The sequence below is a fragment of the Pteropus vampyrus genome, unplaced genomic scaffold (genome assembly GCF_000151845.1).
Source record: "Pteropus vampyrus isolate Shadow unplaced genomic scaffold, Pvam_2.0 Scaffold100, whole genome shotgun sequence".
Classification (NCBI taxonomy): domain Eukaryota; kingdom Metazoa; phylum Chordata; class Mammalia; order Chiroptera; family Pteropodidae; genus Pteropus; species Pteropus vampyrus.
Window position 1 is genome coordinate 2,523,527 of NW_011888881.1, and position 11,065 is coordinate 2,534,591.

Below are 11,065 nucleotides of genomic sequence, written 5' to 3' on the forward strand. Positions count from 1 at the left end.
GCCAGGAGAGAAAGAAGCAAGACCAGGGGTCAGCAAATATTTTCTGTAAAGGGCCAGGCAGTAAATATTTTCAGGCTTTGCAGACCACATACATCTTCTTTCCCTTTTTCTTTTGAAAAAGCCCTTTTAAAATGTAAAAATTAGCTCTCAGGCTGTACAAAAACAGGCCACTAGCCACATCTGGCCTGGGCCACAACTTGAAAGATTAGTCTACAATCTGCAATGTTAGCCTCGGGTTTTAAATTGTTCTCTGCAGAGAAACTGCATTGGACAAAAAACAAAAACAAAACAAAACAAAAAACTCCAAGAAAGAGACAAAAGGCAAGGTCCTCCCAAGAAGCGCTGGGTTGCAGAAGCATGCAGAGAGAAAAGGGGGCCGGTGTGACCCCAGACAGTCTCGCTCTGCAGGGGCTGAGTCACTCTTCCCAGAGACACACAGCATCACTCAGGATTTCTCTTCCTACCTGAACACGAGGATCTTGTCCCCAAGCTTCACACTTTCCTCGATCAGGTGGAATAGCAGTACCATCTTGGGCGAGTTCTCTAGGACTCCAGTCTGGTAATTAGTCAGAAGGTCCTTGGCCTGCAGGAGAGAAATGAGGGAGCTTGAAGCAGGCCCACGGCCAGATTACCAGAAATAGAATTCTCGCCCTCCGAGACAGCAGCTCACGGGCAGGCCCTGGAGTTCCCCGCACGGACCTTGGCAGTGTGCTGCACTGGGCACCCCCACCCACTCCCGCGTGGGCCCCACGCCGGTCCCTCCCAGCGGTGCGATGTCCACGGAGCACTGCCTGACTCACCCATTCGTACGTGACAATGTTGTTGCCTCGCTCCTGGAAAGGGTTGAAGCCGACCCCTTGTAGGAACCTGCTATTGGTTGCCTCTCCTATCGAGGAGGCCAAGGCACTGTCCTCGCCCTTGACTTTTGTCCCCTGCGATGGGCAGCGGGCACTCGTCCCCGCTGAGCCAAGCTCTTCCACATCCAGGTCCTGCTCGTTGGCCAAGCTCTCCTTCTGAAGGGCTTCATACAGCACGTCGGGGTGATTCCAGATCTGAGGTTCAAGTTAGAAGAGAGGTGGCATGGGGCAGACGACCATGTAACGGTGTCCCAGGGAGTCTGGAAGCTTGCCCTTGACACATGCACACCTCCCACAGCACCAGCACGCACCATCGACCAAAGAGTAAAGTGTCCCCAACCCCCTCAGAGTCAAAGAGCCTGCACGTTCGTTTTCGCTAACCGACTCTGACTGCCATGACACGTGGATGGGAGAGTTCACACCAGGGACATGCCAGGACGCCGGCACGTGTCACAAGCCTGTGTTCTTATTCTTATTCAGCAAGCATGCTCCTATTCGCTGAGTGGCTACAGTTCACTAATGTATGAAACGAAACCGCTCTCTCCTGTGGACGAATGTGGCTGGCTTTTAGATGACCAACCATAGGTCATTTCGGGGACTATTCCTGGCAGGAGTTGAGAATTCCCGGGGAGGAAGAGTGCACTAGCACAGCATCGTCCTCACAGAGCATGTCTGCTTTAGATTCCTGGCCCTGGTCTCTAGGATGTAGTTATGAGAGAAATATTTGGAAACTCCATCTGTCCCCAGACACACACCTTCGGCTGACTTATTAAAACAGTGGTCAATCGGGAATAATGCCCAATGGGTTGGCCGAGAGCTGCCAAAGAAAAGGTCCCTCGTGAGGCAACAGAAAGCACTTGGCCAGGTCACAGACAAGTCAGGGTTTGCCAACCTGCTCACGAGGCTTAGTGCTCAAGATGCCTGGGCCTTGCTGCCCCCAAACCATTTGGCACATCATCGGGATAAAAGAGGTCTCGGTCTGATTAAACACAGAATCCAATGGAAGGAACCCCTAATAATTTAACTGAGCTACGTAGTTTTTGAATCCTGATCGTGCTAGCAGTCGAAAACGCTGCCCCACAATGTTCCACCATCACTCCCTTTTTCTGAGTAAAATAATCAGTGAGAAAGGAAGTGATTTTTCAAGTTTGGTATAACGAGTTGCACAGGTGAGTTGCACAACCACGAGGGACCCCGTGAGCATCACTGTCTATGCCTAGGAACCGTGCAAACTCAGCAAACACATCCCTCCTTGGAGCCCCCAGGCCTCCGATGCAGGGCACCGAGGCGGCCCCTCTGATTTAATCTTCCTTTATCAAGGACTCCCTTGGGCCCTATACATCCTAGTCTGTTATCTCGTGATTCTCTGGGGCCTCAACACACCTTGCAGCACACACAGAAAGCCTTGAGGGGGTTCAGCCCCAGCCAGCCGCTGCTACCACAGTCTCGGAAGCGGTCCATGAACTGCGTGTACAGATCTCGCTGGATCCTGGAGAGCCGCACCAGGATCACGTTTTCTTCCTTGGCAGGGAGATGAATCTTCAGCACAGTGTGGCCTCTCCTACGAAGGCAGAGGTCAGAATCGACAAGGCAGTGGGGCCAGCAAGGGTCAGTGCACGGTGAAAACAGGACCCTGCATTTCTGCCACGCCCCCTTCTTGAGGATCTCCACATTCACAGCAGCCTTGCAATGAGGGCTGCTGCAGCGACCACCAAGAGGAAACTCACTTTAAGGATGAAAACTAAAGCAAGAGGCAGAGTGGCCTGGCCCAGGGGAATTCCAGGTTCTTACTCCCATCTGGGGCTGGTTCTCTAAGCTTTCTCCACGTATGCCATCGCAACAAGGAAACACATGGAGCCTAAGCTACATGTACCGAGAAGCTGATACGGCGAGGCCAGGCCCCTGAGAGCCGCCACTTCCATACTTTCACCCCAGTCAGCAGAGCCCGAGCTCTCCCTCACTTCTCAGCAGGTAAAGCAGGTATCCCTAGTAACTACAGATTAAGTTTTGAGAGAAGCACTTCCAGGCCAAACAGTCGGAGGACTGAAACAGTATCTGTCCTCTGCTAGCTATACAGGAAACGCTCCTGACAAAAAGGGAAGTTTCACTATTGCCCGAGGTGGAAGGGTGGGCCCTCCTGCAGTGGTGCCTCCCATCAGGGTGTACAGGCTCTGTACACCAGGGCCCTCCGAGGACTTGGGAATGAGGCGGAGGCTGGCTCACCTCTGCACGAAGCCCTCCAGCAGGCTGTGCAGCACGTGGCTGCGGTACCGCATGAGGCGGACGTCCTGAGGCGTGCTGTCGATACACTGCCCATTCAGGATGGGGCGCTCGAACATGTTGCTGAACTCCTGCCGGGTGCCGAGGAAGTCTGGGCGCACAAAGTCCACCATGCACCAGTACTCGATGAGGTTGTTCTGCAGCGGGTACCCGGTCAGCACCACCCGACGACGAGAGCGAATGCTCTTCAGGGCCTGCGAGGTGCTGGCCTGGCAGTTTTTGATGCGGTGTCCCTCGTCACAGATGACCACATCAGGGCCAGGGCGGCACAAGGCCTTCTCAAACTCTGGGGAGGGAAGAGGATCCGGAGTCAGAGGGTGACAGGACCTGGTCTTAGTCAACAATATGAGAAGTAGGGGTGTACCCTGGAGGAGAAGGAAGAAATGAAGGAAGCAGGAAAGCAAGAGTCAGCCCCCGTTGGTAAAAGGGAGCCAGCCGTTCAGGCTCCTGCGCGTTTGGAGGGACACGTTAGCCTGGCCTGTTGACTCTTGAAGTAAGTATCTCTTCCCTCTTTCTTCTCCTTATTTTTTCCCCTTTAGTCTAAGAGTAAAACTGACTTGCATTCCTGGGGTTAATAGCAACTGGGCGGCATTCAACATGACTCTACACAGCACCAGCCTAGGATTAAAAATGAGCCTGGATGAGACAGCAATAATCCAGACACTTCGGGTGGCTCTTGCCACTGTCAGTCACATCTTGATGCCAGCAGAGAGCTGGCTAGTGGGAGCTAGCTAAAGGACAAGGACTTCCTGGAGTGACCTGCCAGTCATTGCTAAAAGGCAAGTTCTTCCCAGCTTTGTAACAGAAACCTAAAACAAACACAACCTCACAGGTGAAGAGAACTATAAAATGCAACAGCCTCTGAACCCTAAAAATACTCTCCCAAATAGGCAAAGGCCCCTTAGAAAAGGGAGCAGAACTACGAGAGGAATGGCTTTCACTAAAAAAACCGGGATAATTTTCTTTTTTACAAAGTCACAAACAATATTATTATTACTCTGTATCTCAGTGACTTATTTTATAAACATTTTCTTCAGGCTGTCTCAGAACATCCCTCAGTTACTCTCCTAACTGTTCTGAGGGAGAAACGGGGCCAGAAGGGCAGGGCCGTCTCCTCAGAGCCAGTGTGTGGCGTGGCCTAACCAGAAGTCCACGGCCTGCAGAGAGAGCGGGACCTCTGAGAGCCAGAGGTCACCCCACCTATCTTGGGGACCGGGATTTCCGCTACAACAAAACACAACTCACATCGATAATGCTTCACCTGTGGCAGGTGCTACTGCAGACACCACTTTTTGTCCTGAGACACCGCTAAGAGCATTCCCAGGGTAGGCTGCCCACCTCTTCGAAACTCCTGCTGTCGGTCTTCCTCATCCAGATCAATGATGACCGGGTGAGAACGTTTCTTGGTTTTCTTCGGTCTACCTGTGGCAAAGGATTTCTTCAGGGTGAGGAGTCTGTACATTTCGTACCCCATCAGCAGCACCCCACCCTCTGACACCCAATCAGCCATCACTTTAGCACGGGCTGCCGTTGTCCTGCAAGAGTGAACAGAGAGAACACGTTATCGCGTCCACCGCTCCCGGAGAAGAGCTCCTCACGGTCCCAGCCGCGCTGACTCCTGCGGCCACAGACTTCACATGGCAGCATCACAGCACTGGCCAGCTGCCCAAGGACTGTCCCAGCCTCCTGGAGATGCTAGCTGCACTGAAGATGGACTGGGTCACTGATGGTTAAACAGCAAAAACAGAAATTCAATAGCACCAGGCAAGCAAAAGCGACAACCCCCTTGGACGTATGTGCATGACTACAAGTCTATATTTGAGAGAGGATTTCAAGCTATTCCCATAGTAAATACAAGGTACTAAAAGCAAGGGCGACATTCTGCATTTCACCTGCTCAGGCTCCAGGGAATAAAGAGCCCAGGACAGGTAGTAGCAAAGAGTGAGCAGCGGAGACAAGATGACACTCAGCACAGTCCCCTCACTCCTAAAAACTGAGCCCTGGCTATATTTCATTAACTGCATGTGAACTAACAGTCCTGAAATCTAAGAAAGAGCAGCTGGTCAGTCACCTGTGAGGCCACTCACAGTCCCCTAATTTTGATGAGCATGACCAAACGTCACAAAAGACAGCCTCTACGGAAAAGAAAGTCTGCCTTCCCAGCACCCCGTCAACAAGGGGAGAACACGGATGGCTGGCTTGGATCAAGAAACAGCTTTAGATTTTTGGAAATCGGGTTAACTCCATGGAGTGGGAATATAAATAATTTTATTTAAATCTAAAACAAAAAAGGGTTTGCACCTTTCGGAGCTTAGAAGTTGTACCATTAAAGGTCAACGATAGATTGGTGCTTAAAAGAAAGAACTGGAGAACTGATGAGAAAGGTAACAGGCGAAACGATAAAAGATGGAAAGTTTCATTTCATCATGTGGAATTTTACTACCATACACGTGGAAAATGTGACCATGCACACAGATTTTTCAGGACATAAAAGCATCCTCAAGCGCAACACAAGAAGTTTCCCAGGCTACGTAACTCCGACTTTACTGAAAGGGTAGGTAGAGAAAAGATGAGCAGCAGGGAGAGCGCGAGGGACACATCAAGAAACCCAAGGAATCTGAGAGGGCAGGACACACACCCAAATAGACTGCCCTGACCCCGGGTCCCGGGGAGAAGTCTAAAGGGAATGGGCACGGAGGAGAGGGCAGGCCACCTACTTGTGCTCATCATTCAAGATGTGGACTTTAAAGAACCGAGGCTGGATTTCCTCAGGCTTGTTGTCAGCTGGAAGGGCTTCAGGAGCTGGGAGCCACATGTTGAACTCTGCCAGCCAATTCTGAAGAGTATTAACCTGTCAGAGAGCCAAGTCCAAAAAGACAGTTTTAAGGAACAAGCCCAGAGTTGAGCTCATCCAGCTTTTTAGTGCCCGGTAAGGCATTTCTTCAGAGGAGTGACTAAGGGGTGCCTTCCCAAACTCTTACCGGCACAATGGCAAGGACAGTTTTGGCTGGCGTGTGGCGGAAGAGGACGTCGACGAAGGAGATCACTTGCAAAGTTTTCCCCAGACCCATGCTGTGGGCCAGGATACAGCCAAAGCCACTACTGGTCTTAAACCTCTCCAGGGACTCAACCAGGTTATCATACAAGAACCGGATCCCGCCGATCTGACAAGGGACACACAAAGACAAATGTCAGAAGGGCTGGCAAAGGCCAGTGCTCCAGTTTTACTTACTTTGGAATTAGTTAAAATTATGTAAATGAGCAGGTACTACATCAGGCAGCTGGTGTGGACGGCTACAGTCTATTGGCTGATGACGGTCTCGGATAAAACACAGAAGAACATTCACCTGGTACAGTGGCCCATGCCAGGCAAGAATCGGCAGTGCCAAATTCCTGACAGGGTCTTTCACTCGGCCTGGCCTGGCTACCCTTGGCTGCCCATTCCACGAGCAGCAGTTCTGACTATGAGAGTTCTCATGGTGAGTGACCTTTGCCTTTATGGGACTTCCACTCACGGTCCTGGCTCCAGGCTCTGGGCAGCACAAACTACTCTGCTCCTAACTACTTCCTAACCAAAGCCCTGCTCTCCAGAGAGCATCTCAGTCAGTCTTGCAGTTCTCACAGGAGGCTCGAGATTATTAAGCCAAGAGATCCAGCGCATTCTACATGATAGGGCAACCCTGAGGTTTGTGCCTTCCCATTTGGCAGGAATCCTGAAGCATCAACTGCTAGGAAGATGGACCAGGCCTTTCCAATAGCCGCTCGTGGTACCAAACAAGTACTTCAGAGGCCGTGATGCCAAGGACCACCAGCCAGCGATGTCCACAGCAAGGATGCTGAAAGGAAACGAAGAGGCATCGAGATCGGCTGTACCTGATGAGGTTTCACCGCCCGTGCCAGCTGCGGGGCCAGGAAGACATTCTCCTCCTCCGGAGGGTGGTTCAGGTTGACGAGGACCCGGCCCAGGGCATCGCGCTGGTTTAAGACGTCATTCACATGGGTGCCACCCTTCTCCTCTTCCTCATCGTCCTCACTGACGGACTCACTGCTGTCCACAATGTGCAGAGTGTCCTCCTCCCCGGAGCTCAGTTCGATCACCTCTGAGACAGCCAACAAAACGAAACACAAACAAAACCCAAGGGGCAGAGGTAATTTATTGCCCGTTGCTATAGCAAAAGATCACGGAAACAAAGGCAGAACTGTCGTCATTCATAAAAATTTCGATTTTTATTATTTCTCTCTTCCAGCTTCAAGTTAAGACAAGAGAGAAACTTACATTTACCATGACGACTCAGGGAGATTAGTCAGTCAGACTTCAACGTGAACGAGGAAGGACTGACTCTCCTCTGCTCAGAGGTGCAGCTAATCTCTCAGGGTGAACTTTGGGTCAGGAGCAAGAAAGGGCACCTCCGGCTCGATCTTACCATCGCGACTGCTTTTTTCATCCTCGCTGCCACTGCTACTGTCCAAACAAATGACTTCCTGGGCCAAGACTCGAGGAGGCAGTTGGGGACCATCGTTTGCTCTTAAGACAATTTCCTCTATGGAAAGGAAGGTGGAAGAGAACGTCAAAATCACAAGTAGCTCAAACGTTATTTCCCAGAAGGATTCACCCCCCCGCCTCCTTTGTTGCTTTCACCGCGACTGTCCCCCGAGGAGAGAAGTAGAGGTTTCTCAAAAGCCTCAGCTTTCTTTCCAAATTCCCTCTTCTCCTCACATCCACCTGACCTCTAGAAAAGGTCCCGATCCCTTGGCATGTTAAGATCCACAGTTAAGGGGGAAAAAAATCTAAATAAGATCAATTTGAAAAGTACGTTTTTATCCATCTTAACTTTTAAAATGAGATTCCTCTGATTGTGTGCTCTCAGAAGCTGAATGACTCGCAAGGATTCCTGAGAGGTCACGACCTTCTTGCAGATGTGTCCTTGACCACCGTGCTGGCCCGAACACCTCCACCCCGCCCAGCAGCACAGGGCATTTCTTGCCACCTCCGCTGCTCACCGGGAAGAAACTCCAAAGGGACGGCGGGAATGGGGGCTGCGTAGTCCTTCCTCTGCTGCTCCAGGCGTTTCCTTCTTTCCAGCTCTTCCTGCTGTGCTGCTTTGGTAACTGGCTCCAACTGATCCTCCCGGAGCAGCTTCCTAAACGTTAAATGAGAGCGCGCAATGAAATGTCAAGCAACGGCAGGAAATCACTGCCGAGCTCAGATTGCTGAGGTGGGAGAAGCCACATCGGTCCCGCTAAATCCACGCAATGAGCGAATTAGAAAAAAAAAAGAGGGGGACTTCAAGGCTCAGGTGGTTCTGGGCTTATATAGTTTTCATATTATTTAACTTCCTGACAGATGCCCCCGCCAACGCATCTCTGCACGTAACGGACCAAGAGTAAAGTACAGCAACATGTGATTCATAAAGCTGAAAAGCAGTATTCAAAAACTGAGTTGGTAACTGGCAAAGTAGGATTATGGATAACTATACATCCTTATTTCCTCAACTTAGAGAAATAATTTAAAGTCGTCATTATGTTTAAGAAAAAAAAAAGATGAGGGTAGGGGAGAGAAACACATCGTTTATCTCCTGCCAACAGCGAAACTGCCGTCTGGCAGACAGAGGGGTTGCTGGGGAACTGAGTCGCTAAGGATGTTCGCATCTGCTGATTTCTTAGCTCAAGGAGGAAGCCCTTCCTTGGACCAGACAGTCCCCTGCCAACCGAAGCCGAGGTCTAAGAAGAGCAGAACTCAACTTCTTTTATCTCCTCTTGTTTTGAGACATCAGGAGAAAATAAAGGAAGCAACGGAGCCCACCCAGAGCACCCTACGTCCCCGGCAGTGCTCGAGTGCCACCCACACCCGCCCGCACCCTCCGACGGCCCGGCCCCGGGGTCCTGCGCTGCGCCGTCACTGTTCACTGGGCCACACAGCTTCCACCCCTCTCCTCGGGAGAGAGGGCTTCCCTGCTCAGACCAGGCCTCTGCTACTGACCGCCTCGGACGAAGGCGAGAGCTCTGCTCCCTCCGTGCCCCTCCTCCCCAGAGCACGGCTCACCGTATGTTCCTCCTCATGTGCGAGGGCTTCTGAGCTCTCTTCTTTTTGGGGTCCTCGGAGGCTAGGCTCTTGCCTTGGTGGCGCCTAAGCTGTTCTGAAGGCTCAGACTGAGATGAGGTAGTTGAAGTGCACCGTGGTGGCCGCTGCCCATCTTCCCCCAGCTGGGCGCACTCAGTGCCACACATGTCCTCCAGGGATGGGTCTGAAAAGACAACGGGAAAGAGGTGCCAGGGACCAACTTTCACTGGGTTTTGACGCCAGACACATCTGGGTTCAAACCTTAACTCAGCAGCTTGTTAGCTGGTCATCTAAGGCAAGTTACTTACATAACTCAGAACCTCGACATGTCTGTAAAACGAGACAAAGGGATGCCCACGCTTCAGAGCTGTTGCGAGGACTTACCAGAGGCTCACGGAAACTGAGAGCCATCACTCCCGCTATAATTTAGCACTGCGATCAGAGTAAGGAGGCCTCATGGCCTTGGACTACTCAGAAAGGGACCTCTGGGTTCCAAATACTGCTCACACTCACTTGTATGACTCTAAGCAAGTCTCATCCGCCAACAGGGAGGAAACTCCTCCTTTCAGTGCCTTGAAGTGTTCACTCGTTTAATTCGGCAATCGTTTAACGAGGGCTTAAAACATGGCAGTCACTGTCCTAGATATTTCAAGGAATATTTTATATAGGACTCCTTCCCTTCAAGGAGTTTGTTTTCTAAACAATCTGATTAAAAAATGGGCAGAGGACCTGGAGAGACATTTCTCCGAAGAGGACATACAAATGGCCAATACACATATAAAAAGATGCTCAATATCACTAATCATCAGAGAAATGCAAGTTAAACCACAATGAGATATAGCCTCACACCTGTCAGAATGGTCATCATCAATAAATCGACAAACAAGTGTCAGTGAGGATGTGGAGAAAAGGGAACCCTCGTGCACTGCTGGGAGGATTTCAAACTGGTACAGCCACTACGGAAAACAGTACAGAGGTTATTCAAAAAACCAAAATTCGGACTATCATATGACACAGCAATCCCACTCCTGGGCATTTATCCAAAGAAATCCAAAACACTAATTTGAAAAGATGTATGTATCACCATGTTCGCTGCAGCATTATTTAAAATAGCTGAGCTATGGAAGCAACCTAAGTGACCAGTGACCGACAACTGGATAAAGAAGATGTCACACTCACACACACGCACACACACAATGGAATATTACTCGGCCATAAAAAAAAGAACAAAATCTTACCATTTGTGACAACATGGATGGACCTAGAGGATGTTATGCTAAGAGAAATAGGTCAGACAGAGAAAGACAAATATCATATGATTCGCTTATATGTGGAATTTAAGAAAACTAAATAAACAAAATAGAAACAAACTCACAGGTACAGAGAACAAACCGATGGTTGCCACATGTAAGGAGGATGGAGGGTGAAAAGGTGAAGGGATTAAGTAGTACAAATTAGCAGTGACAAAAAAAGTCACAGGGATGTGAAGTACAACATAGAGAATATAGTCAATGATATGGTAATAACTATGTGTGGGGTCGGGGGGTACTAGCCTTATTGGGGGGATCATTTCATAAGTTACATAAATGCCTAACCATTTAGGTGTATGCTATACACCTAAAACTAATATAATATTGAATATCAACTACAATTTTAAAAAACTAAAAATAAAACTTACTTTTTAAAAAGAAATGACATGTGCAAACTGCATTTTGTTGTCATTGCAAACACGCACACACAAACACAGCCCACATGAGGGTGTACACCACATTTTCATTCTAAACCTCTCTGTGTGAAACTGCCACAAACAGCCACTATTGCCTCTCTCTGCCTTTGCTTTTAGTTCAGCCTGACACATATTTGAGCA

The 11,065-nt window shown here is 49.9% G+C and overlaps 1 protein-coding gene across 1 annotated transcript in view; it reads right to left on the reverse strand.

The window, feature by feature from the left end:
• Positions 1 to 11,065, reverse strand: part of RAD54L2 (RAD54 like 2) — a 94,372-nt gene that overhangs the window by 18,617 nt on the left and 64,690 nt on the right. Inside the window, exons 3-13 of the mRNA XM_011364748.2 lie at positions 9,181 to 9,382; positions 8,139 to 8,278; positions 7,562 to 7,678; positions 7,011 to 7,237; positions 6,119 to 6,301; positions 5,855 to 5,988; positions 4,476 to 4,672; positions 3,081 to 3,423; positions 2,241 to 2,418; positions 801 to 1,052; positions 465 to 583 (exon numbers count right to left, since the gene is read on the reverse strand). Coding sequence (XP_011363050.1) covers positions 465 to 583; positions 801 to 1,052; positions 2,241 to 2,418; positions 3,081 to 3,423; positions 4,476 to 4,672; positions 5,855 to 5,988; positions 6,119 to 6,301; positions 7,011 to 7,237; positions 7,562 to 7,678; positions 8,139 to 8,278; positions 9,181 to 9,382 — 2,092 coding nt within the window. The remainder of the gene's footprint in view (positions 1 to 464; positions 584 to 800; positions 1,053 to 2,240; positions 2,419 to 3,080; positions 3,424 to 4,475; positions 4,673 to 5,854; positions 5,989 to 6,118; positions 6,302 to 7,010; positions 7,238 to 7,561; positions 7,679 to 8,138; positions 8,279 to 9,180; positions 9,383 to 11,065) is intronic.